The sequence below is a fragment of the Amblyomma americanum genome, chromosome 3 (assembly GCF_052857255.1).
Source record: "Amblyomma americanum isolate KBUSLIRL-KWMA chromosome 3, ASM5285725v1, whole genome shotgun sequence".
NCBI classification, from domain to species: domain Eukaryota; kingdom Metazoa; phylum Arthropoda; class Arachnida; order Ixodida; family Ixodidae; genus Amblyomma; species Amblyomma americanum.
The window spans coordinates 192,694,674-192,722,342 of record NC_135499.1 but is presented as its reverse complement, the minus strand read 5'-3'; the positions used below and the strand labels follow the sequence as shown (position 1 = coordinate 192,722,342).

The 27,669-nt window shown below is 50.3% G+C and overlaps 1 protein-coding gene across 3 annotated transcripts in view; it reads right to left on the bottom strand.

Moving 5' to 3' along the window:
* The window catches only part of LOC144125734 (uncharacterized), a 43,601-nt gene extending 16,498 nt beyond the window's left edge, over positions 1-27,103 (bottom strand). The window contains exons 1-4 of one of the 3 annotated variants that reach the window (XM_077659390.1): positions 26,534-27,103; positions 3,401-3,615; positions 2,616-2,876; positions 1,005-1,205 (exon numbers count right to left, since the gene is read on the bottom strand). In XM_077659390.1, coding sequence (XP_077515516.1) covers positions 1,005-1,205; positions 2,616-2,876; positions 3,401-3,615; positions 26,534-26,832 — 976 coding nt within the window. In that variant the 5' untranslated portion in view covers positions 26,833-27,103. The remainder of the gene's footprint in view (positions 1-1,004; positions 1,206-2,615; positions 2,877-3,400; positions 3,616-26,533) is intronic. The other 2 variants (XM_077659391.1, XM_077659392.1) reach the window with 2 other exon arrangements.
* Between the last annotated feature and the right edge of the window lie 566 nt (positions 27,104-27,669).

The following is a 27,669-nucleotide window of genomic DNA, read 5'->3' as shown; positions in this document are numbered from 1 at the left end:
AGCGAGAAAGGAAATTAAACAGCGGCACACGAAAACAACCCAAACACGGTGCAACAGGCAACGTGCACAATCTGTGAGTCGGGTGGTCGGCGCCTAGGCTTTTCGCCATTGCCCGGAATGACTCGGCGCTTCTCAACATTTCGTGGATCCCCAAGTAGCGACAGAACATATTTTCTACATTGCACCATTTGGCAACACCTGCTGTCAATATGAAAGGCTTCGGAACAACGCTGAAAATATAAACTTCGATATTGAACGTTGTCTTGCCCCACACACACTTCATTTGTTTGCCTACCCCAGTGACTCAAATTGCTTCAGTTGTTCTCACTAGACGGAAAACACAGACCTTTTATACTTTTCATGCACACGTAACGCCGCCCAAATCTCACCTTAATTTCCCTATCCACTGCTCGCAACCTCGAGCGCTTGGTTACGCTCGGCGTAGCTGGATAAAGGCGACCGGCTTTCTCGAATTTTAATCGGCATGCCTCTACAATAAAGTTATTCTGACTGGCTTGCACCTAAGCTAGAAGCGTCAATTCTAATGTGTTAGAATGGTCTGTGTAAGCGAAAATGGCGATCGCCGTCTGTCAGTATATAGCACCACAGTGGGCAGCCTTGCCACCGGTACTACAAACGAAGTTACTTGCATATACCGAGCCTCGGATATAACGAACTTTCGTGTCGGGCTCGGACGTAACGAACTCGTGTTCACCTCGGATATAGCGAACTTCGGATATAACAAACAGTTGACTGATAACGTATTCAAGCGATTCACCGAGAATCGCCGGAGAGTTTTATTCCACCCTGTCGTTACGCAGCAGGACGTCGACGGGACGTGTTCCGTGCGTGTGAGGTACACCGCGGTGACACTGCGAACGGTCGCAGCTAAAGCGCGGAGCCCGGGGTTCCAGCCATCGTCCCACACTACCGGAACAAATGCGTCAAAGGAGAGCTCTCGGGCTCGAATAACGCAGCAGGCCAGCATGCGTGAATTCGCGTACCGTCGGAATCGGCGCAGCTCATGTTGCGGAAGTAGCGTCCGGGCGAAAGCTTCCTGCCCCGTGCGTCGACCACCTCGACGTCCAGACCGTAGTTCTTGTTGCGCAGCCGATGCCAGCGGCTCACGGCGGATTCCACGTTGAACTCTTCCCAGCCTCGGCGGCCCGAGGACAGCGCGCGGCTGGCGATCAGCTCCTTCTTCTCTGCACACCAGTCAGAGAAGCGATTCATTCCGTAAGCCTATCTCCGCAGGTCGCTCAAATGTGCGCCAAAACACCAGGGGACGCTGTGCGCGTATTAAGAGACGGCTCCCGTAGATCGTCGTCCGCGGCCCCGGGACAGTGGTACCTAGAGCACGTTACACAGGCGGAGCATTTGCCCACATCATCATTCTAAGGTTAACACCGCGTGCACCTTAAAGCAACCATCACCACCTCCGGCTTTGCTGTCATGTATGGTTTACAAGCAGGCGTAGCAGTCCGCAAAGGGCAGCCGTATACGAACGATACAGCATTTTCAACTTCTGTGGGTATTTCTCTAGCTATCGCACAGCTATATTTTTGTAGACTCTTACGCACGGTTTGGTGAGCTCGCAAGGTAATGTTGCGGTTTTCGATGACAATCCGGCCCTCTCCCTTTGCTGCAGATGATGAAGTGTTGTGCCGGTTTCTCAAAACAGCTGCAGCTGACCTTCGCATCGCAGCAAACGATTTGTGATTTGAATCTATGGTGTCTATTCGGAGCAAGTTTAAATTTGAGAATCTGAAATTTTCTCCAAGAATATTGAGGTGTCCGATTCGAACGTTGTGGCGATCGAGTGATCGATGCCCAAAGTTAATACTCAAAGTGGACAGTAACTTAAAAACAAATAGCAGCCTCAAATCGAGTAGGCGTGTTTTATGTTGAAAAAGGGGCAACACGTGCACTGAGCAGAAGGAGAGCGCCATGTCAACTTTCCAATTTTCTCCAAACAGCGAGTGAAGGACTGTTTGTAAGGACCGTACGCCTGTTGCTGCGTTCTTTTGTTTGCAGCTTTTTTACTTACTCCGGAAGGTAAGAGACGAAAGTGTTAACTGGGCTGTCCTGTGGTACTCTCCTTGCTCTTTCCCTTTGTCTCTTAAAAAATACGCAAGAATGACTTCCTGGTGTGAACAAATGACTTCCTGGTGTGAAAACCTAACACCAACGCTTTGTGGCAATTGGTCTACCGCAACAATCGCCGCGGGCGTATGGTCACGTGCCTGGTACTGGCCACGTGATGACACGTGAACAACCCCCTGGTACTGGCTACGTGATGACAGGTGACGGGTTGTTCACGTGTCATCACGTGGCCAGTACCAGGCACGTGACCGTACGCCCGCGGTGATCGTTGCGGTAGACCAATTGCCACAAAGAATGGGTGTTAGGTTTTATACGGCTTAGATATTAGCACAAGAACGGTAGCAACACGGCGGCAGCTTTCACCGAGTTTAGCGCGTAACGCAGCAGGGCATAAACACCTGGCAACTTCTTTTTGCTCGCTCTAGCTGCGAATGGGATGGGGCAGGGCAGCATGTCCTTGATGAAGGCCGAGCGGCAGAGGCACATTTTGTGACGAAACGCGAGGTGCTCACCGGGCCGGCCCGCCTTGAGGGGCTTGATGAAGTTGAAGACGGAGACGGTCACCGGCACCGCGGGGGCATCGAGCAGGTTGTGCGCGGCCGCCGAGCCGCTGCCGCTGCCGGCGGCTGCGCCGGTGCGGTACAGGCGGAGCTTGGCCGACACCAGCGATATCTCGGTGCCCGGAGACGAGCGCGGAAAGCTGACGTCGTAGTGGAGCCGCAGGTGGCCCGGCTTGCTCCACGCCGAGGGATCGGTCTGGTTGGGCGTGGAGCCTGCGCACGAGACGGACCGAGGTCACGCCACACCCTTCGTCGTAATGTCGGGCGGTGGAACGTTGGGCGAAAAGCTCCAGTTACGGAGGATATCCTCAAGAAATTGCAATTCGAAATTAAAATTGAATTTATTTCAATGTCTCAATTATACGTGGAAATAGAGTTAAGTGGCCTGGTGTCAGAAGATGAGGTCAGGATGTTTGGTACAAAACAGCACTCCAGACTGCTTGACCTCACCTTTACGGTTTCGCAATGTCTTTTTCCGCTTGTCAGGTGTGGCAGTACGAGTTGCTAAATTACCCTCCACTCCTTTTAGTCGTGTCTTGGCTACCTGCAACCTTAAGAAGCAACCTAAACGTTCTCCTCAAATGGATATGTTATCGTCATCATCATCCCAGCCACGTCCACTGCAGGACAAAGGTGGCCTTCATTGGCCTCCAATTCACCGTACCCTGTCCGCGCGTGTTTCCTCCGGCCATCCGACTGGACAGCAAATTCAAATAGCAAATTGAGGGGGCTCTCACAGGACGGGTAGAAGCTCTGTATCCGCTCCGAGTAGACGGTGCGCGCCGTGGTGATGTCGCTGGGCGGCGGGCTGCGCACGATCTCCTCGACCAGGCGCAGCGTGCTGTTGTTGAGCGGGGCGCCCAGCAGCGACCCGTTGGACGGCGGGTTGCGGATGCCCAGCCGGTGCAGGATCTGGGCTCGGATCAGCATCAGCTGCTGCTGCTTCTTCCTGCTTGGGGGAGGCGAACGCGCGCGCGTTATTGTCCGCAGTTCCCGGCGGGTGTCCCATCCGAGAACGATATATACTTGTCTAAGGAGCTGAACACCCATGATCGCGCGCATGACAGGTACGTTGACGCGTGCGGGGCGTGGTTTCCAACTACAGTTCGATGAGTCCCTTATATCATACATAGTGAACGCTGCTCCTTGAGGGGGTTCCTTTCGCAGTATGCACCGGCACTATTGTGCTGTTAACGAGAATGTCACATCAAGCTTCCACATTGATCACTTTGGTGCAGCGTTCCCGAAACACCTCCGATAGCATGTGATGCATGTGTTCTCTTCTGGGGGCTCATGCGACCATTACAACGGAAATGACCCCGGTGGCCTCAAACAGGCCTGCGCACAGTCGCAACAGCAATTCAACACACAGGACCAGTGCTGGCCTTTCTCGCTGGCTAAGCTGCTATGATACGACGCTCGTCGATAGCAGCATAGTCACGAGTACTACATTCCCTGAAACTGCGTGCCATTAGCGCGCAATCACATATAAAAAAAATCACATGCCAAAAAACATATCTACAACGTGCAGAAACACATGCCTGCACAGCGGGGCAAATCCGACACTAAACCACACCGCATGGGCATGCCAAGAAACCGCGGCAGCCCCGATTGAGAACACCTGCACCTGAGCAGTGGGAAGCTGCGTTGTCCAGCTCGGTGGCTGAAGATAAGGACGGCAGAGGCTACTGGGCCTCTGGACTCCACAAACAGTCACCAGAGGATGCTTCTAAATCTAGAGCTAAAAAAGTTTTCAATCAATCAATCAGTCAGTCAGTCAATTTCGCGAAGCCTAAACAGAAACAGGTGGAGGAGAGGAGAAAAACCTCATTTGCTTCTAAACTTTATATGAGGTGTTGCGGTCTTCAGCGGGTGGGTGGTCCGTCCAGGACTCCAGTTGCCGGTGCCTCCCGGCATGCCCGTTCGACGAACCGCCGCTGGCATTCCCGGGACAAGAACAAGCACACCTCACACGGACGACGCACTCCTGTGTTCAACGCCATATGTTCAACGGCCACCGCGGTGGCTCAGCGGTTATGGCGCTCGGCTGCTGGCACGAAAGGCGCAAGTTCGATCCGGGCTAGACGCACGTGTACTGTGCAATGTCAGTGCACGTTAAAGATCCCCAGGTCGTCGAGAGTTTTTGTGAGCTGTTTGACGATGAAAAAATGAACTACCAACTGGCCCAACGTTCTACTTTGCTGAAATTACTGTTTCTCTTTCGTTTGTTGGTGTTCAGATTACACATGTATGCTCTAACCACGCACATTCGCTTAGCTGACGATGTCGGGCCAGGTCGCACGAGCCACCATTGGCTTGGATGGGCCCGTCTTGCTGTCTTGATTTCTTTGGTTGTTCAGTAAAAGTATCATTTTGGTGTCATTGATTTTGTCAATTTATTTATTTTAGCAGAAATAAATGCTCTACATCCTTGCCTAGATTTGTTTAGGCTGAATGGTTTATCAGCCAACGTTTGGGTCTCGTTCTCCACGCAGAGGGGACCGTATTGATGTTATTGCCCGCGAAACCTTTGATATATTTAAAATTTATATATCATTTACACATGCAGAATGCCTAGCTTTAAACCTGGGCTCCAAGCTAACGTCACTAATGTTGCTGGAAATTTACCGGCCACCATCAGACAGCATGAGCCGTTTTCTATATTGGAATCTTAAATAATCTTACGGGCGAACAGTACAATATGTCAACTTTACGTAGCAGTTGACATGAACGTAGGTATGTCATGTGCCACAAAAACGGTTGTGGCAGATTACCTAGCTGTTCTTTCAGCTTTTGTTACAGAAAATGTTAGCGCATCGTGTTGCGAGGATGTGCTGGGTGGTAGATTAGTTGTCTCGTCTAGATCAGATATACTACGTGCTGCAAACTGCAATCCTTCCTCCGCTGTCTTTACTCAATGTATGGCCGATCATTACTTAACCGTTCGCCGTTATTTTTTGTTGTACTACTTACAAGGATCAAGTACGTGCAACTTGCGACGCCGCTCAAATAACTTGCACGTCACTATAATGATCAACCTAAATTATATAACCTAATTGATAACATTGAGTGGCCGGCGTTATGTAGGTCAAACACCCCTGAATTAGTCTACTCTTTGTTGTGTCAACAATTTAAGATGTTTGAAATAGTATCTAAGAGGCTCATTTGCAAAAAAAACTATGACGTAATGATGTCTGGCTTAATGCAGCAATTATGCATGCCATTTGGCACATGGATTGGATATGGAGGCGTTGTAAACGTTCCTCTAAAAACTTCGAACTGCGCATCGACTACATAGCCGCAAGAAATAGATTGTTTGGCCTATTCATTCCGCTAAACGGCAGTACTACCGTGAGCATTTCAAACCAGCTGCCAAAAACATTGTCAAAACCTGGTCTCTGATTAATCACATGAGAGGCGCTAAAATAAATTAGTGATCTTTGCATGAAATTGTTTCGCGTAATCCTCAGGAAAGAGCTGAATTGTTCGACAAACACTTGCCGCCCTTGCCACAAGACCGTTTTTCCTTGACACATATCTGCGTCCGTCTTTTTAACCAAACTGTCGGCAGTAGACATGTTCAGCTTCAAGCGTAACAAACCGCCTAGTCTTGATGGCATTGCAGTCTCTGCTTCAGAGAAGTCAAGGTGCTCTGAGACATATTCAAGTGTGGTAATGGAAAGAACATTGAAAATTATAGACCCATATCATGATGAAGAGGTTTGGGATTTAAGTTCGGTAAGTTTAAAGGAGCCGAATGTGTGAACTTGCAGGTAAACCACGCGAAAGATTTTTTTCGCTAGCATTTGAAATTACGACGTGATCGCCGTCTAAAACCGCGTCGTCGTTCAGGCTTTCCTGCTGTGCACAGCATCGGTCGGATGGATGGATGGATGGAAAAAACTTTATTTGCGACAAATCTAAAGTGTTCTTGACCCTTAAGGGTCACCGGGCGCCGTGGTCGATCGTCGGTCCAGGATGCCGCACTTGACAGCTGCCATCGTGGCTCGGCGTACGAGCAATCGTTGCGCTTCCTCGTCCTGGCTGGCCAGCAAGTGCTCCCACTGCGTCAAACTCGGGTGGTCTATTCGAGGCTCTAAATCTGCCTTAGGGCAGGACCATGTGACATGCTCTAGTGTAGGTTTACCCTGGCACCACGGACATTCGTCTGCATATTGTGTAGGGAAAATCTTGTGTAGTGTGTGCAGTTGCGGGTAGGTACCGGTTTGTAGTCTGCGCCAGTCTACCGCCTCCTGTTTGGATAGCCTTTTGTGTGGGGCTGGGTAGCGTTTCCGCTGACCCCTGTAATGATCGAGTATGTCTGAGTACGTGGGGATGACAAGGTCAAAAGTGCCCGTGGTGCAAAGTGGTGAGTCTGCTCGGTTGACGTACCCTCGAGCTAACTTGTCTGCTGCCACGTTGCCCCTCATACCCTGATGTCCGGGAACCCATACTATATTATGTTTAGTGTTTATGTGTCTTCCCGTCGTGCGTAGAATATGATTGGCGATACTGTCGATCCTTCCTCTTGTGTAGTTTCTGCATGCTTGTTTAGAGTCCGTCACTGTAGTGAGGTTTTGTCCTGTTGCGTTGCCGTGCGATATTGCCAGAGCAATGGCGGCCTCTTTAGCTGCCTCTATGCTTGGGTTGTTTATCGTTGCGCTGGTTATTTCTTTCCCTCCTTCGTCTGTAACAATGGCGATCGTTTTGCGTTGGTATCGGCGCTTTGCTGCGTCCGTGTACGCTGGGATTGTCGCTAAATTCCCTGCTGAGTGCTCGGACTCTGGCGTGTCTTTCATGGTGTATATTGGGGTCCATGTGTCTGAGTATGGGTCTTACCCGGATGTTGTTTCTGTCTTTATTATTCATCTGTTCCTTGTCTTTTTTTTTTGTGCCCAGGGGTAGCCATAATTTCTCCATTAGGTGTCTTCCCGTTCTGGTTTGAGTGAGTCTGTCTAGTTGCGCACTACGTTGCGCTTCTCGTAGTTCGTCGAAGGTGTTCGATACTCCCAGTGCCATTAGCTTTTCGGTTGGTGTTGACATTGCAAGTTCGAGCGCCGTTTTGTACGCTTTGCGTAGTATGGTGTCAATTTGTAGTCTCTTGCTTGTTTAGTTCGTGGTAGGGGAGACTGTACGTTACCCTGCTCGTGCCGAGACTGTCTATGCGTCTTAGGGTGTCCTGTTTTCTCATTCCCTTCTTTTTACTGCTGATTCTTAGCACGATTCTGGCGACTTGCTCTGTTGCATGCCTAAGAAAGGCAATGGTTTTGCTACATCGTCGTGTGTTTTGAAGCCACATTCCAAGCATTCTGACTTCCGTTTTCTCGGGTATTGTCTCGTTTTCGAGTTTCAGGGTGATTTCCGTGTACGTTTTTTTTTCTTACGTATTCTGATTTTCCTGCTGAGCACGATAGTCCTCTGGCCCTGGCGTATTGTTCGGTATGGTCGATCGCTCTTTGTAGCTGCTCTTCTTTTGCTGCTAGGGAGCCTGTGGTTGTCCATATTGTTATGTCATCTACATACATTGCGTAGCTGATGTTTTCTATTTCGTCGAGTACTTTCGTGAGTCCTATCATCGCTACGTTGAATAGTAGTGGCGATATTACTGAGCCTTCCTGGGTGCCCTTGTTTGGCACCGTGAAGCACTCAGATCTTATGTTTCCGATGCCTGTCGAACCCGTTCGTTCCGTCAAGAAGGCTTTGACATATCGGAAGGCTCTGTTTCCGCAGTTTATGTTATTGAGGCCTTCCATGATGGCCGTATGTCCCACGTTATCGAAGGCTCCCTTTATGTCAAGCGCTAGTACTATGTGTTCTCCACTTTTTAGTATTTCAGTGACGACTTCCTCCTTTAATTGTAGGAGTGCGTCTTGCGTGGACAGTCCCCTTCTGAAGCCAAACATGGCATCAGGGTTATATTCCTTGTCCTCCATGTAGTTTGTGATCCTTTCATTGACCACTCTCTCGTATATCTTCCCTAGGCAGGGGGTTAGGGAGATTGGTCTGAGGTTTTCGATTTGGAGTCTTTTGCCCGGCTTGGGTATCATAATTACAAAATTACCTATGCATGTTTCCATTCCGCCGGCACGATTCTTTTTCCCCAGATTTTGTTTAGGTACTTGGTAAGTTCGGCGATGGCCGTGTCTCCCATGTTTCTAATGGTAGCGTTATTTATTCTGTCCTTTTCGGCTTCCCCTATGGCTGCCCTTACTTCCTCCTCGGTGATTGGCGTATCCATCTGGGGTTTGTCTTCTGTGTATTCTTACTCTTGCTTTGGGTGCGTGGTTGTGCCGTAGCATTTCTCCCTCAGTGCCTGTGTTAGTTGGTCTTCCGTTCAGGGGAAGGTGTGGATTAGTCGTTTCATGGACCTGCCGCTTTCCATTTTGGTTTTTGTTCGGTCTACCAAGGCTCTTAGTATATTCCAAGTTCGGGTCATGCCTAGTCTTCCTCGAAGTGTTTGCGTAAACTGTTGCCAGTTTTTCGTGACGATGTTGTCTGCGTGCTCTGATGCCTTCGTGGTTAGTTCGGCGATCGTCAGTTTGAGTTTCCTGTTGTATTTTTGCTGCCTCCATCTCCTGACAAGGCTTCTTCGTGCTTCCCATAGGTGAAGGATGTGGCTGTCTACGTTTGGGTTTTGTTCCGTGCAAGCGATTATCTTCGTGAATTTTTGTGTGGCCTTCGTAAGCTCCGTGCACCACTCTTCTATGTTGGTTATCGGTTTTGTGGTTTCGTCACTGTGGTTTCTGAAGGCTTCCCAGTCTGTGATTTTGGCAGTCCCTAGGCATCTCTTCATTCCTCCTGCGGCTATTTTCTAAGCTAAGGATGAAATGGATGAAATGGGTGGTATTTTCCTATTGGATGTTTTCGTTGTTGTTGTTTTTTTCTTAGAAGGCTAGGTTAGGCGTGGTGTCTTTGCAGACGGTGTTTGCTATCCTCGTCGTAGTTATGGGGTCGTTAGCTAGCTTCATGAAGTATTTCTATGCGCTTTCTGCTATGCTATTACTTTTGGCGTCGAGTTTTTGGTACTCCCAACTGGGGTTTGCCGCATTAAAGTCTCCTAGGATCAACAGTGCGTTCTGCCCTGCCATATCGCTGGCTTTTTTGAACAGCTCGTTTATTCTTGAGTTCTTTTGTTGTTGTTTTGTTTTCTTTAGGGGGGGGGGGGGGGGGGCTGTACACGTTTATGATGAAATCGCTGTCATCCGCTGGTTTTTCGGGTACAATTTCTAGAACCGTGTGGGGTACGTCCGTATCCGTTTTGTTGGTTTTGTAGATTACCGTAATTGATTTATGTACTAAGGTGACGGCCTTGCCGGTACCGTCTCCGTTATACATTCGTATCCTGGTAGGCTTGTTTTAGCTCTGGCCCGTATTCTTGGATGACAATGATGTCCGGCGTTTTTTTTTTTTTGTTCTTTATGAGCTGTATTAACTGAGTTTGTTTTCCCTTTATTCCTCTACAGTTCCATTGCCAATTTTCAAGCTTGCTTTCTTGTTTAGCCTTGTGTGTTTGCCGTTAGACATTTTGTGTTGCGGGCAGAGGCCGCAATGATGACGTCACGTACGGCGGCGCTAAGTTTCGAGCGAAGAAACGGTTGTTTCAAGGAAGAAAACGGATGCCGTCGAAGATGAAGCTGACGAAGCATTGGTTGGCGGCATCGGTTGACGCCAGCAGCATGTAGGCGAAGGCAGCGGTCGTCTGAAATTTCGGCAACAGTGACGTCACCACGAGTTTCCCCGCACTGCTAAAACGCATTGAGGAGAAACCCGAACATCGTCGCGGTTTTAATCGGTGATTACGTCACCGTTTTATGTGCTAGCTCAAAACTACTTTGCATGCTTTACATAGAAGCGTCATAGATACAAATTCTTGAAATCTCGAATTCTCAAAAAACCATTTCACCTTCTCTTTAAAAATGGCGGTAATCGGCCAACCTGTGCATCTGCATAGATAGGGCATACACAGATAGGACACACACACACAGCGGTAACTTCCAACAATGGTTTGCCCATTGTCGAAATCTTGCCCGCAACTCATGTATGAGAGTTTTCACATCGGTGCAAACGTTTGTAAGACGCTGAGTACCCTCTCTATGTTCTTATGTCTGTCGCGGAAGGTGTTTTGAAGAAGTTGTGTCTGCGGCAAACAGCTGTCAATCAAGAGGCGCAGCTTAAGAGAGAAAAAGTAGTCGTCATTGCTCACTTTCATAGGCTTTCGCATAACCTGAGAAAAATTGCGCATTCAGCAGGGGTTAGAGTGATCTTTTCGGCACCGACCAAACTGAGTGTCTTGTGCACTAAAATGGCGAGGAAAGTTGAAAAGAAGGCTAGTTGTGCAAAGAAACATGGCTCAAAATTTGTTGACTTTATCGAAAGTGTGGCATACCAGATACCTTTTTCATGTGGTTCGCAGCACGTGGGACAGACAGGCAAATGTCTCAATGATAGCCTTGGAGAACATGGTTGTGGCGTGAAGAATATGTGCGGTAAAGGCTTGTTGGCCCACTATCGCGAGTGTCACTGTATTCCGCTGCTAGAAAAATTTGTTGTTTTAAAGATACACAAACACTAGTTGCCACGTGAAATCACTAAGACCAAGCGGATCGCAATATTGGGAAAAGAATGCGGCACTGTTATCGAAGGAACTTGCGTATCTGAGTAATATGTCTTACTAGTTTTTCTTGTTCTGCGATGATTGTCAGACAGTGGTTGTTTGTCACCACCTTTCCTTTGCGCAGTAAACCATTGTTGGAAGTTAGCGCTGTGTGCGTTCGTCCTATCTGACCGTGTCTTGGTCGCGCTACTTATTTCTTCTAATGATGCACCAAGAAGCCCAAGTGATTATGTTGATTCAATCAAGTATCTCCGCATAATCTGATTGAGACTTGTCATGGACCTTCCATATGTCGCACATATGCAGCAGACTGCGGAGAGCAGCTGTGGTTTTATATAAATTAAGAGGTCTGGCTCCATCACTAGTGAAGAAGAAATGGTGATGCATGGACAACTTATACACCGTGACTTGCCCGCAGTGTTCTGAGATATGGAATCACAGTATTCGGCTTTTGTTGTGACTACCGTCCTTCGCGGTAGCCATAATGTGACAATTTTTGTGACCCTATATATACATAGCCTCGCGTCACTTGCATGAAACGAAGGAACCTATTTAACCAAGCAACTGCCCTAAGCGGGTGGTGACAGCGAATAAACAGAGTTACTTAGCAGACGGCGGGGAGATGGAGCCTTGCTATCTGCACTGGCCTGTAAAGCAGCAGAGGAATGCCTCAAAAACGCAAAACCGCGTGATTTAATCCAACGGTGCCGTCGTCTCACCGCGCCGTTAGCTGTGTTAATTCCCTCCCTTGACTGAGTGTACCTGCTACTCAGTCGCTTAATAGCTGTGCCGCGCATGTCTAGGATACTGATGTTTTTTCGGGTAATAAAGCCGAGTTTCGGGAATTGAATTCAGCGTACTCCTGTCGCTGTTTTATCGGACAGGCTCAACCCCTGATTATAATTAATCGACGGCACCCGTTGAGAGTAGCTACACATCTGACTTTTTCCTTTTTCTGAAATTAAACAAAAGGAAGGAATTTTTAGAAAGTCTCGTGAAGTGGGTGCGTGTATGTTCAAAATCTGCTCTCTCAGAGCCTTGCGAATTTAGGCGCGGCAGAGAGCTTCTGCTGCCTGCACTCGATGTTTTTCTTGACAGTGCTTGTGCACGGGTGGCGGACTCACAGCCATGGAATGTAAACGCCTGAATAGATAAATAAACAAAAGATACCGTTCGTTCCAAGATTGCGGCGGTCCGCAGTAAAGATCTCCGGGTGGTCTCATATCAATTAATCGCGGAGCCACCCGCACCGCGCCGTCGTCCTCAACACAGAGAAAGCGCGCCGATTCACGCCCGAGCGGAAACCGAAGTGCCGAAAGAAACCCTCGCGCCGTATCCAGTTTCCCGGCGGGAAGGCGACGGCGAGGCATGCGAGCCACACGCGCGCTCTTGTGTTCTTTGTCGCCGGCAGTCCGACTGATGACGTCAGTACGACGTCGCCAGACCACAGGAAAAAGAAGACGCGCCGACGTCCTGACGCACCACCCGACACTTTCTTTTCGTATTTTTTTGTCGGCACGACACCGTCGCCTTCGTCATCGCAACGCCTTTGACACAGGATCCGCGCCATTCTGCTTGTCGGGCGGATTAATGGTTCTGTCCCAAGTCGGTCCAGCAGCCGCCGTCGGCGACTTGGCCATTTCCAGCCTGGCAGACATGAACGGGCCGGGAGCCTTTGGCGAGGTCGCCACTCTGAAAGTGTTCGCCGGGATTTCTTCATCGTCGCCGCCTCAAGGCAGAGACCACACGGGTCCGTGAGCGGCGCGAGGACTACGTGGTCTCGGGCACGACCCGTTGTGAGAACTGTGGATGTCGTTCCGTGCTGCGATATTCCATTGCTGCGACAATTGAGAGTTTCGTGCTCTGTTTTGTTCTTGATGATAGCGGTGTCCGCAGCAAAAATGAAACGTGTAGATCCAGCATCGAAGTGGCGAAAAAATATATATATTGGAGAGACAACTGGGAATAAGCTCCTCGTCCCGCGTTTAACAGCCTTCAGGTAAAAGAGTTCCGAGGCACGCCCTTACAAAGATTTCTTCAGACAGGCTATAGACTGCCCATGGACTTCTGTCTATAAAGTCTATAGACTGTCTATGGACAAATGCTAGAGAATAGTCTATAGGCAGTACAAATCCTATGACAGTCGATGCGATCTATGAATGTATGGCCATAGGACAAAGGCGGCTAGCGGCCTTTAAAGCCTCATGTCTTCTCCCGCAACAGGAGGAGGTCAGGTCGTTCAGAAGGCGACCCCCAGGGCCGCTTCCTCGACTCTTGCACCAAGAAGTCGTCTGCTCGGCGCTCGCTTGTCCGCCTGGTCGGAAGCCGCAGGCAGACGTTTCTCAAGGGGAACTCGGCGCAGTACGCACTTGGCCCTGGCTCCTCTTGTACTGCTGTATAGGTGAGGGGACAAATATAGACCCCGGTCAGGCGTGGCGCCGTATACGTGTCTCGAAGACTTGGCAGCACCGCGCGCCCCAGGAGGGGGTGACGGTGGAGGGGCAAAACTTCCGTCTCATTTTGCAAGCGCTACCGCGCGTGCCCGTGTGCTTTCCAGTGTGTGTTTGTGTGTGTGCGTGCGTTCCGCGCGTCTGGAGTAAGACTTCTCTGGGAAAAGCCCATTTTAGCGACATGTCCTCGGTGACAACTGCGGCACGGACACGCGACAGCCAAGAGCCCGATCCAGCAGCTCAAGGGGGGCCACAGTGGGGGCGGCCGGTTTGCCGGGGCACATGCGACGAGGCGGCAGCGGCGTGCGAAGGTCGAGCAGTTGTAGCCGCGCCGATTCTCGGGGAAGCCGAAGTTTTCCGGGAGGGCCTTGCTTTCCTCTCGCCCAGAGATGGAACGGCGACCTTTGCGGCAGGGACAGTAGTGGGATGAAACCTGATCCAGCCGCCCTTTCTTCACGTGCATACTGCCTTTTTCTGTTCTCTTTTCTTGAAGCAGTAGCTGTGTTAGGAACTTTCTTCGGGGCACACAACGTCCCTGTCGGTGTTGTTAGGTCTTAACAAGAAACTAGGAGAAGGTTGTTCTGTGGAGTTGCCACCCTTAAGAACGCTCGCTGTGAGGTTATGGGATCCATGAATGGGCGTGGCTTGTGAGGGCCTTTGGGGTGGACACTGTTATGTAGCGAGGTGAAAGGGGGAGAGGATGCGGCTATTGCAGCCATGTCTCCGCTCCGGAGGAGGTCGAAAACTTCTGGGCATCCTCGACATTCCTCAAATCAACATGGCATTTCTGGTCACAGTTCCCCTGATTTTTGGTCCTTTTTTTTCTGAAGCTTTAAAGCAATGGGAGCGTAGTCAGTGCAACACTAACGATTCTTCCCCACCACTACTGCCGGGAGGAGGAGGGGGGCAATGTTTGCATGCAAATAATGATATTCTGGAGTGTGGAACATTCCATTTCCTCCTTGAGCTTGATCGTATATCCTTCTTCAAAACAAGTCCCTTTTACACATTCCCAGGAAAGAAACTTTGGAGTGAGAGAAAGCTCAATTTGCAATTGTAGCTGTGCCTGACCTTTTGCAAATGTGACTTAACACGAATTCATGTTTATGGTGGCACGCGCATAACCGAAAAGCTCACGGACCGTGGCTTTGTGGTTGGGCTTGAGACTTTTGTCGGCAGCATTGCTGAGGAAGGGTTGTCGCAATACATGGCGGGCGAGACTACGACGTCCGTCTACGGTAGACATGCGGAGCAGGGCTGCCCAGTCCATCTCGCGCATAACTCTCCTCCACCCCTGAAAACTGCAGTGGGCGCCACAAAGAGGGCGCCTTTTGAAATGGGCTTTTATTCCTGCTCTCCCGACCCACTGCAACGGGAGCCAGTGTGGAAATCGCGCGCGGGGTCGTAAACAGTAAACAGGTCTGCGGGACAGGTCCAGCCCCGCGCCGGCCAGAAGCGTCGCACGGAGCAGGGCTCGCAGCAGCGGCAGCAGGTACGGCGCCCTTCCAGCGCTTGGCCACGAGCCAGTCGGGGACGGTCGCGTTGTAACGGAGCCGGCCTCTCGCCTCCAGTCGCCGTCTAGACAGCGCGACGCCCCCCTTCCCCCCCCCCCCCCCCCCCTTCGCGCCTGTAGCTGCGCCTTTTATTTTCAGAGCTGTCACGTTCGTCCGCGGAAGTTTTCGCAGCTCTTCATTGGCCCGACGCGTGACGTAACGCGCGGCCGTGACGTGTCTTGTGCTCCTCGACGCGCGCGAGCACCCCCCCGCGTCTCCGTTACTCAACGCCTCGTTAGTGGGCGGTGTGTCTTGCGGCCCTTTGTGGCGGGCGCTCCTCTAACGGGGCGGCGAGTCGCGTCGCTAGACCAGGGAGCGCGCCTGTTAGCAAGCACTGCAGACGCCCAGGGAGCAGCGCTCGCCACGCCTTCGGGCGCCCCGCCACTGCCCGCGACGCCAAGTTGCTAAGCGGGGGTAGGGCGAGTTGCGTGCAGGATTAGAACAAGGCCGCGATCAGCGGGCGCTGTGCGGTACAGCCATTACTGTGCTGCTTCGTTTCCAGCCGAGTCGCTAAGCACGGCACTATTATCTCAATGCTGTCGACATTCTAGCGACTGGCCAATGGATCTTTTTGGGTTTACCACGTTGCCCTAATAATAACGTCGCTAGCTACCTGTAAAATGAGGGTAGCGCACCAAACTTGAATTGTTATGCTTTAATGGTGCACGTAATGCTGTCACGAGAACCACGTGAACAAATTTAGCTCATAGAACACACGACCAATGGCTACAATACTCCGTTTCAAGCATTTACCGTTCCGCAATTAGTATGGCGTGCGGTACTGATGTGAAGCCGACTTTACATTTTGTTGAAGGGACCCACTGCTGGCCAGAAGTTATTTCACCATTCACAAAAGAACGTGGAAACTACATGTCCACTTCACTGCACCCGTGAATGTCACCCGCCAGTTCGCGCTCCCTCGCATGGTCCGCTGTGTGACGCACGATACGCTGAGCAACTGGATTTCCGGCCCCTGAACGGATTCCTCATCGTCTGCTGACACACCACGCCAATCGGGAGAAGCCAACTTTCGGGGTCGCTGCCAAGCTACGTGATGGCATCGCCGTCTCACGACGGGGCTTCAGCTTGAAGTCCAATCTGAGAGGAAGATAATTTAACCACTGTGATTAAATTATTCGCAAGATGGAAGATGAAAGACTGCTCAACAAATGCCAGCACAAAAGACGGGACGAGCGCTTCCGTGCAGTACTCCCCGCATCAGGTGGTGGCTTTAGCACTCCCGTCTTTTATGGGCGTGCGTCAACTATTCCATACATTCGCGGTTCTTCAGAATCGTTTCCGTGAACTTATTCCCCTAACAAAGTGCACAAATATCCTTCAAAATCGATATGTTTTATCTTTTTTTAGGTTTGGGGGTGGGGGATGTCTTTCTTTTAGAAGCCTGTCAGGTACATTCTTCTGTGATACTTGGGTCTTGAAACAAAAAGAAACAGCGATCAGCACAGTCCAAGGGTATACCAATGCACCTCTGAGCTGAATGAACGTGGAAGAGACAAGCAGGTAAAAAAAATCTATCTATCTATTGGAGATAAGCGAACATATTATAGCACTTTCCGCTCCAGAGTTCAAGCACTGAAGCCGAAAGACGTTTACCGATTAAATAAAAAGCTCCGTGCACCCGTCATGGGTTGGCTGTTGTGATTTTGTGCAGCCGTCCTTCAATCGCGTGCGGCTTGGCAACGTCATAGGTCCGCTACGAGGTTTGCATCTGACTGTCAGCGAACACCCTGACGTACTGTAAGCACACACAAAGTGGCACACTTTAGTAAAGCTCGCCTTCAGAACGACTACGCTCGTGTGGTTCGACATAAATCAACGACAGTATCTCTGCTTGCGACCGCGCGGTGCTAGACCTTATTCGCTGACGGAAGGCGACAACATTAAGTCTGGTTTGAAGCATCGTTATTTTTGCCGCAGTCGGACTGACAGCGGAAGGGGGCGTTCGACGGTGGCGCAGACCACGTCGGCGCGCCAGCCGCAGCAGCAGCAGCAGCAAGCTGACGCAAGCTCGTGCAGCACCAGGCTCAGAGCCACTCGGCGCGCCGCCGTCTGATGAGGCGTCGCCTTTCGACCCCCCCAACCGTTCGTTCGTCTTCGGCGAGCCGCCGCTGCAGCAGCAGCAGGCGTCGGCGTCTGGGTCTCCCGGTGCAACCGCCACAGGCGACGGCGAAAAACGATCTAGCCGTCCCCCTCTCTTCTTCCTTTCCCCCTCTCTCTTTCGGTTTCGCGCCTCCGTCTGGTTACGTCACGTCTCGTCGCCGTCTACGCGCTTCCATACTCACACCTGTCTGCCCCTCTCCCCCCTCCGCCGGCGGCCGAAACGCGAGCCGCTAGCAGCGACCGTCGTCGCCCTTGGCATCGGCGCCGCAGACGGTCTCGCTCTCCCACCTCGCGCTGTTTGTTTCTCTTTCAGGAGAAAAACAGCCGTCGCTCTTGCTCCACTTCGGATCCCTGCGGCGCGCCCTTGGCTGTCCCGCGCTTGATCAACAACAACGCCGCCGTCTGTGGCAGCAGGGCCCCGCTGCCCCCACCTGTCGCGTGCACAGTGCGCGTGTCGACAGGGGCAACTTTGCGCCCAAGGGCTGCGACGCTCGCGGCTGTACGATTTGCACTGCTGTCGTAACGTACGGACGATTCACACTCATTCTTGGGAGCGCCCGAACCGCGCTTAGCTGCCACGCTGGGAGACGCCTTGTGTAGCAAGCGCACGTGAACGCAGTCTCCGGCCGACTCGAACCAAGGCACGCCACTCGAGATCACCCACTCCGTGTTTATATTGTGTCTGGCGATAGAAGCCGAGACGCCCGCTTTTTGCGCGTCTGTTGCTTTTGTAAGAACACATTTTTTAGCCAAAAAAAAATAAGCAGTGTTTGTTTTCGTAGTAGGTGTGGCAGTAGGTGACCGAGGTTCCGGGCTGTTTGCAGCGGTTGCTGAAAGCGCGTTTTGTTTATTTAGCCCTTGTAGGAAACGAATGTAAAAAAGAATCCCAGGAAGGCTAAATAGTTGAATATGGCATTTTGAAATACTCTGCATCAGCATGATGAAAAAAGCAGACAGGAGAGGCAAAGAAAATAATCAGGCGTGCGTTCGGCTCACTTCTTTGCACGCAAGAGAAGTATGCGGGGAGCGAAAGATCGGGCACGGTTTTGCGAATACGCGCTCACAAGAAAGAACAAAAAAGATACACTACCTGCATATTGAACCACTAACTCAAGCTTGCCACTTGCACTTTCCTCTTGTTTATTTATTTATTTTTTAGAGATCAGAAGTGTTTCCCGCAAGCGTCCTGCCAGTGGCAAAATGTTCGCTTTCATTTGGTTTGCTGTCACGCTCGTCTTGCAGGTTTTGACGTTAAATCTAGCTAGCGACACAGAGATTCATCGCCTACCGACAGCTTGCCGTGAGTATTGTTGCTCGCGGTGCAATGAAGTGATGAGCTGCCATACCTGAAAGGCGCTCCTACAGACTTTGTGTCGCTTTCTCTGTGAAGCAATTGTGTGGGCGGGAAAGCTGACTCACAGCAGATGTTCGTGAAATTTGCGGAGCGAAAATTTGGGCTCGCAGTGGAGCATCCCAACCTGTGTTCTATCACTTTGTACGCATGTAAATGATTAACCTTCCGTTTCCAAGAACTTTCTTGGTCGTTATGAAGTCGCATAGGTTCCACCTCCTGTGATACCTAACAATCAATTCAAATAATTTGTTTCATCATATATATTGTTTGCAACTCTTGGGCAAAAGGCTGCTCGAGGCAGCTTTATGAGACCCACGAGACCATACCAAGGTACAGCAGTGCGAATGTGTTAATTGAAGACAATGTGAGAAAAATAAAACAGCTATCCTAACACATTCGAACACTAGGGTGGTGATGATGATGACGATGATGATGTGCAATACAAAACATGTGGCTCTTTACGGAAGTAATACTGGGACAATGTTATCGGCAAGATGTTCAGTATGCAGTATTAGTAGATGCGTGTAAACACTATTAGAAGTTTCAGCAGCAAGTTGTACACGTTAGCGAATAGTACGTACATGAAAACACTTCACATGTGTAGCATAGAAAGAAAAACTGAACCACCTTACCTAAGAAAATCACACCATAAAGCTAAATTATTACACCCAACTGGTGTTGATTTTTTCTTTTTGCTTTGCCCCTTTTCATAGGCTAATTTTTGCCTCGTGTTAAGAAAGTATTGACTCAAACGGTTCCATGCGGGCTTGAAATTAAATTTATACTTGTCTGGAATTGAAGGAAGCTTATGTTTCAATGATTTGTGCATGTAATTAGTTCGAGAACTCTTCCCTGTCCTGCTCTCTTCAGCGTCGGCGTTGGTCGCGGCTGCACGCATAAATTTGCGAAGTGGTCTGGAGGGGAAGAATTTCTCATTACATCGACATTTTGTTCTTTTCCGACCGCGAACTGTTCTCATACTGTACCGCAGCTAGGGTTGGTCATGAATAGGACAAATTGCCGGGCTAGTTGGTAATGATCCATTCTTGGTAATGATCCATTCTTGCTGTCAACAAGAATAGGGTTGGTCAGGGTTACTTTTGGACAGCGTCCTCACTGATCAGACGATAGCGTGACGAGGCTGTTACCTTCGTGCTGAAGCAGGAGTGAGGTCAGCAACGGCTATAACTTCCCGGCTTCAGCAGCCTGGCTGCCTGCAGTGAGCTGCACTTCGCAGGCATGGATGGATGGAAGGTAGGAGCGTCCCCTTTGAAACGGGGAGACGGCAGTTGCCGCCACGCTCACTAAGGAAGCAGTCATGCTCGCAGCGCCGTGCAGCGACTAATAACTGTCCAGGTACGAAACGCGCACGCTGGATCGGATGCAGTGATGGATGGCGGCGTCGCGATCGCCAATTTGTGAACACCAGTCGGAGCTTCTTTTGTTGACGAGCCTAGCTTTCTTCCTCTTTGTGGGTATACTCGACTGCCGCGGCGTTCACATTCAATGTTCTTTCGTTTTTTGACGTCTAGGTTGCCAACGTCTGCAAGTCGAACAGAGCACCGGAGGAACAGGCGATCTTCCGATCTTCCCCGAATACGCGCAGCGCCGACTAACGAATCTTCACACAGTATGCGATGCATCAACCCGCCCAGTGGCACGTTTTGGTCTCTGTTGTTAAACTGACAGCAATGGAGCGTGCAGCGCTTCAGCTTCCGCGTAGAACTCTGCTCGAAGCTGTAGACAGCAGCAAATACTTTGCGATAATCTGATAGCAGCGGAAAGGTACAATAATTCATTAGTGTCCAATCTGCTGCTCATGAGTACAGAAGGACGTGTCGAGGCCCAGAATCCAGCGGTGGCCTCTTATTTTGAGCATATGCTTCGTAATCGAGTAGTGAGGCTTTTCGTGCTCCGGTGCCGCCGGGTACGTGCACCCAGTTTTCCGACGTTTAAGTTCTCCATTGGCTTTCTCTAGTATGCACGAAGCAGTTTTAAACGAATCACCAACTCTTCGAAGCAGCGGTTTGACCGACTCTCCCACGCATTACACCGTAGAGAATGCCGAGCATCATGTTGCGGCAAATCCCATTACAAAACCGCCGGTACCCGCCGCACGAGGGATCGAGCCCTGCGTATCCCGTGTACCAGGCGGATGCGGTGGGCACTAGGAGAACAGTGCGAATTCCGCGGTGTGGATCATCTCGCTCCGTTCCCTTCCGGAGCGCAAAGCCGGCACCGGCGCAACCGCGAGAAGCGGAAGTGAGAGCGCGATGGAGAAGAGGCCGCCGCTCTTTTCCGGAGGCCGAGCATCGCGCCTCCACTCACTCTCCGGCGGCAGCGCACCTTTCTCCTCGTGTTTTCCCACGCACGGCCACAGCGCGAAGGAATGCGCCGTTTCGCGCGCTTCCGCCGCGATCGATGGCGTGTGTAGTGAGCAGACCACGTGTTTTCTTTGCGCAGCGCTCGCGGAAACGCGCCAGCATCGACGGCACTCGTCTCGTCCACTTCTCCTGTTTCGCCCGCGTATTTTGGCGCGCTAAGAAAGAACCGACAGCCGAGGAGTGGACGCAGCCTGAACGCAGCTGGACGCAGCTGGACGTGCAAAGTTTAGGGGTCCGCTCATTCGCGCGAAGCCTGTGTGCCACGTTTTATAAGCGTTGACCAGCTGCGTACGTTCGTGTGCTGTTTTGCTTTATTTTTTTTATACCACTAATTCGTGATTATTTATTATTATTTTGTGGACGCCGACCTGCTCCAGAAAGGAGGAGAAAGAGAGAAATAAGACGCTACGCGATGACACTCACTTCAAGGTAAAACGCAGAAAAAGGAAGCCTCCCTTTAATTCTGAACGATGGCTCAGGTCTCCAGTTTAAGGCGCGTTCACTTGTGTGTCACGCAGTGAAAGCTGCCACGGGAGGTGTTTTAAAAAAGGAGTAATTACTCATTAGCACCCACCCAAGCGCAGCCACGCGGTCGCAAAGCAAAGCTAAGCAGCTGAAGAAAAATTCGAAAAATTCGGATGGATGCTTTATTCGAAATCCACTAAGCCTTGGGGGACTCCCCTGAGCACTGAACGTACGCGAGGTCTGCTTTCTGTTACTCCAAAGTTGAAAGGAAAGGGATGAAAGGTATTCGATCCAAATACCTGGTCGATTACCCCGTCATATAGGGAGCGGGACAAATGGTGAAACGAGATTTGCTGAACCATAACTCACAGCGTTTCTTTAAGTTGTCACACGACCATGTCTTCATGTAATGAAGACCTCCAGAGGCTTTGTGGGCCGCTAAGAGTTGAGGCTTTGGTATGGATGGTATATGGGGTCTAACTTTCCAAAGCGACATGGGCTATGAGTGCAGAGCTCCGGATGAATTTCGACCACCTGAGGTTCATTAACATCGAAACGCGGCCGGTATCGAACCCTCGACCTCGGGCTCTGCAGCCGAGCGCCACGGAGGGGCCACTTGAGGAATGTTTACAAACAATGTTTAAGAGTTACAGAATCGATGAGTTAAAATGGTGCGACCACTCCTTACGGTCAAAACGGGCCATTTTGTACAGCGGGCGCGAAGAGAACGCGGGCGCAAGAAGCGCTGTGGCGCGATGTCTGCACGCATTCGGAAATCGGAAAATGCGCCTAGCAGTGCTGCCGCACTAAAAAGACGATTGTTGGCGAGTTTTCAATGCATATCGACGCAGAACACAAGGCAGTCTTCGCTTGCAATATCGTGCAGCACGAGCCAATACACGCAGCGCCATTAAAGCTCCTCTGCGGTCGAGTTGCAGCGACCACTCTCGGCGACCGACGAAGTGAGCCTATACACAGCCGCCTTACGTCTGCCTATACAGAACAGGCTGATCAGCTATCCCGAATGCGCGTCGGAAACTAGCAACGGGTCGATACACCCGGCCGATCGACGTGCGGTGACTTGGCGAGGGGCAGAAGCCCGGTGGCCGCGTGCGGTTGTAGGCGCCTCTCTAGCCGTCGAGGAACTGCTGTGCAGATATTTTGGGCCGCGAGGTTCTTCGGCGGCTCAGTGAACTTCACTATGGAAGCTTCCCCGATGAAGCGGCAAAATCCCAGAATCAACGCGCATGCACTGAGAGTGGCGCATTTTGTGCGTCTATAAAACCTTACTGGTCCGCGAAACGACGCTAACGTATGTTTTCCTTCTTTGCCTACTTTAATTTTTTTCTGATCCGTTCTACACAACGGACTGTTGTTTCCCTTGAGAGGAGGTAATTCCGAGGGATTTGTTACGTTTACTTTTAAATTTAGCGCTTTGTGTACTGCCACTGGCACGCAGCTTTATTTTTTCTCCTCCATTCTTCTATATATGGTCTCTCGTGCGACCGATTGTTCGTCTTTAGTTAATCGTGTTTTGTAGCTTCTCATTTCCCTCGTTTACCCCTTCTTATCGCTGGAAACTGCCACCTGTGATTTCAGGGCCGATACCAGCAAGCAACGCCCTTCGTCGGCTCTGCTATCAAAGGCGGCTATCACCAAAGAAGGAGAGGAAAATAAGCAAAAAAAAAAAGAAAGATTGGCAATATAATTGCGCATGCGACTCCAGGAGTGCTCCTATATACCAAGTTCTGTGTCATCTTGAAATACATTGTGGTCGGGTACCGAAGCCTTCTCGATAACGATGAGTGCCGTGCGCGTTTTACAGTTCCTCCGCCTGTCGACCTCTGCTTCTTTCGTGGGAAAGGATTCGCCTGATAAACAGTGAGTTTTCAGTTCTGCCCCCGCCTTTCTGTATTCTTGCCTGCTTCCTTGCATGTCATCCCAGCCACGAGATAATATCCAATCGTATGCTCGTAACCAGATTCCACGAAACAGGAGAGATTTGGCGATTGGAAAACAAGTCTCAGAGCCTGACAGCAGTTCGCAATGCTTTGAATGCAACTCCTCAATCCCTCAGCGTACTCCAGGTACTTTCACGAAAACGCTTAGGTTCCGATAGAACTTGCCTTTTGCATATTTATCGCTCTCTAGTGCCCTCCTGTTTAGATTATGGATCCGTAGTCTGTGGTTCAGCCAAGCAGTCATATTTGAAACGACTGGACCCAGTTCACAGCTTAGGTCTTCGTCTTTCAACCAATGCATACAAAACAACTCTCTTAAACAGCCTTTATGTATAAACAAATGAACCATCCCTAGCAGACAGAAAAACAATGCTCACAAGCGCATACGTACTGAAAATAAGTTCTCTACCGAAACATACTTGTTACCCGATTGCTACCAAGTGCACCTTCAGAACACTATTCAACAATAAACCCCAGTCGATCAGACCTCTGCTTCTCCGCTTCGAGGGTATAGTTGCTAAATCTAGGAAATACTGGACGGCCTTCTTGATGTCGCTTCAAGTCAAGACCCACTGCCCCAATGGTACAGCCATCCCACTGTATGTGACTTCACATTAACACACTTTAGACACAAAAAAAACACCACACGAACACATATTAAAGGAATACCTGGCACTACAAGAGAAATATGTAAACTGCACAGAATTTTACACTGACGGCTCAAAAACAGCAAACTACGTCGGAAGCGCGGTAGTACAAGGAAACTGGCAAAAAATAATAAAGCTGTCAAACTGTGCATCCATTTTAGCTGCCGAATGTTATGCAGTTTGTGTAGCTGTAGGAAGAATAATAAATAACAGTATTTAAAACAGCGTAATCCACATAGATTCACTTAGCCTGCTCACGGCATTGCATTCCTGAAATGCAGTCGAACCTTTAATAGGAAGCATAATGCACAACATAGAAAAAGTCACAACACAGAGACATAATTTAAAATTCTGCTGGTTCCCGAGCCATGTTGAAATAGATGGTAATGTAATAAGGGAGTAATTACTCATTGGCATCCGCCCAAACGCAGCCATACGGCTACAAGGGAAAGGTATACAGTTTTCTCAGAAACTTCGTAGTTAAAGAAAAGTTTGTCCTGGTCCGGGGTTCGAACCTGGGACCACCGCTACACCGGAGCAGTCGCTCTACCAACTGACCTAAGCGGGACGGCAAGCTTATGGTAGGGCGATAGCGATTTGATCAATAACTCGAAGTGGGAACAGTGTTGGTCAAATGTTTCACGGGAATCTCCAAGGTGGAGTAGATTTGTAATAAGGGGGTTCCCCTGGAACATTTGAACAACACTGTTCCCACTTGTTGAGTTATTGATCAATTCGTTCTGGCCCTACCATAAGCTTGCCGTCCCGGTTAGGTCAGTTGGTAGAGCGACTGCTCCGGTGTAGCGGTGGTCCCGGGTTCCGACTCCGGACCAGGACGAATTTGTCTTTAACTACGAAGTTTCTGAGAAAGCTGTATAGCTTTCTTTTGTAGCCGTATGGCTGCGATTGGGTGGATGCCAATGAGTAATTACTCCCTTATTACAAATGTACTCCGCCTTGGGGGATTCCCATAAAACATTTGATCAATAGATGGTAATGAAAGAGCCGACTTATGTGCTGCACAAGCTCGCATTCGTGAAATCAAGAAAGTGAACATGCCCCATAGAGACCACATGAAATTAGTACACAATAATCTGAAGGCTAAATGGCAGAAAACTTCGCATAAGGAAATAAACAACCAGCTACATTTAGTAAAGCCTGTCTTGGGAGAATGGGAGACCTGCACACAGCAGAAACGTTTTATAAAAGTAATTTTATGTCGTCTCCGCATAGGACAGACGCACCCACCTTGCACGTAACTTTCTACTCACAAAACAAGAGAAACAACTTTGCAAAAAATGTGGAGATAAACTTACAATAAATCACGTTTTATTCTCAAGCTCACAACTTGAAGAACTAAGAAAAAAGTTCTTCGCTCCGTTTTATAATGAATACATTACTTTTCACCCAGGAATGCTATTAGGTTATGATGTAACTGTTGACATGTCTTGTGTTTTTAGCTTTTTAAGAGAAGCAGGTTTTCTCGAGAAATTAAAATTTTGCCCACTGCTTCATTCATTCTTTTATATACCTCAGTCACTTTCTCATTCCTGAGAAGAAAGCTGCGGTCTTTATTTGATTGGTTGGGAGCCTCGAGATCCTTTCCCAGCCAAGGATGGCTGCTGAGGTCACCCGACCTTCTTTTCCAGCTTTTACTATTAAGCATTTCTAAAATTCCTTTCTTATGTCATAACTCAGTAGTACGAACTAACTTTTTAGGCCCTCTACACCACCATTGTATTTTTCACATTTTTAAGAATTCTGCAGGAAAAAATTTTTCTCCATACCCTGAGCTTGGCGCATGATGGCCTTACTTGCCTATGTGTAATAAAACACAACACAACACACCTTCTTTAACTGTTGACCCCATCGGACGTTTCGAATGCACATGCTTGCAGATTTAGGCTCGTATGCGTAGAATAGTTTCCATCTCACCATGAGCAGCTAACTTAAATTCAACGAGTAGTTCCGTATCTGTGCTATCATCTGAGGAAAGCAGCTCAGATGCTTTATTCGCACTCAACTATGCTTTGCTTTCGCGGTCATCAAGCCTTCGTCCTGACAGCGACTGCTCCCTGCCAGCAACAGCCACGGGCAAGGGTATTGAGTAGTTTTCTTTTTTCTTTAATGAAGTAGAATTCACTTGGGCCGGTTGAACGTGGGGGACATGTCAAAGGCGCTTGCATTCACTGGACGTGCAGCATTCTATAGATGAATGAATAGTTCATGCAGATATTCGCGTTCCCATTTCGGGAAGGATGTGCTTGCTAGGTGGAGCTTACTCACGGAGTCGGGGGAGGACGGCGGCTGAGGCGACTCACCTGTGGCGGATCTCGTAGACGGTCACGTTGTTCCTGGACTCGGCGAAGCTGGTGTTGGACACGTTGTTGGACAGCTCGTCCGCTCTGCGCTGCAGCATCTGTGCCGCCGATGCGTTGGGCCGCAGCAGAGGAGTGGGCGAGAGCAGCTGGAGCGTGGGGGCCGACGTCGACTCGTTGCCGCAGCCCGTGGTGCCGGCGTCTGCGGTGGCCGAGCCCAGCAGAGTCAAGGCGACCAGGAGCAGCGAGCAGGCCAGCGCGGCCAGGGGACCGCCGCCTCGCAACCTCTGGACCGACCACATCTTCTCTCAAGACTCCGGCTGGCCTCGCAAGCCTCTGGAATAGCGCAGGCTGTTCGGCCCTTTGGAAGACACGCTTCCGGTAAGACGTCTACCGGCTGTCCTCCGCTCGATCAGCTGGGTAGCGTCGGCCTGCTGAAGCAACGACTCGGGCGTGAGCTCCTACCGTTCACCTGTGACGGGGGATAACCTGCAAAGCGCCTAGAAAACGGCAGGCTGCCAACACCCTTCTGGCACTGGGGTACTCTGACAGGTAGAGAGCATGCCACGATCGAGCTCTGCAAAGATCGGCGCCGCTACTTATAGGGGAGCGGGTTTCCCCTCGCCCCGTCGCCCTCTCCGCCCGGCAGTGCGCCCTCTCCCGTGGCGCAGAGCGGGCCAACTAACAGCGGCAGAGAGGCGGCGGCGAGGAGGTGCGGGTATGTTTGTGTACGCGACGCTGGCGCAGCTCACTTTTCGGACAGAGCGCTCGCCCCCACCAGTGGGAGGCGTTTGCGCTTGAGGACGTCTCCCGCCCCTAGCCGGGCGATTTGCCGCGCAAGTGGCGACAATGTCTCGCTCGAAGAGTCGCGGCTGGCCAACAATGTAGACGCTAAGAAGACAAATGCGGATAGCCTAGCCACATCAGTGAATGCGTCATTCGGTTCGACAATGCCGGAAGAGCGCTGCCCGTAACAAATCTCGGATGAGGAAGAGACAGTTTGCTGCTGGCGAAGTTGCCAAGTAAACGGACCGCTCAAGTATCGCTCGTAAACCGATTCGCGCTGTTGAAAACCCCTCCTCTGCAAAGAAAACAGACCTCATTTGCTCTTGTATTTCGGCCGGGCTGCCTTCCCCCCA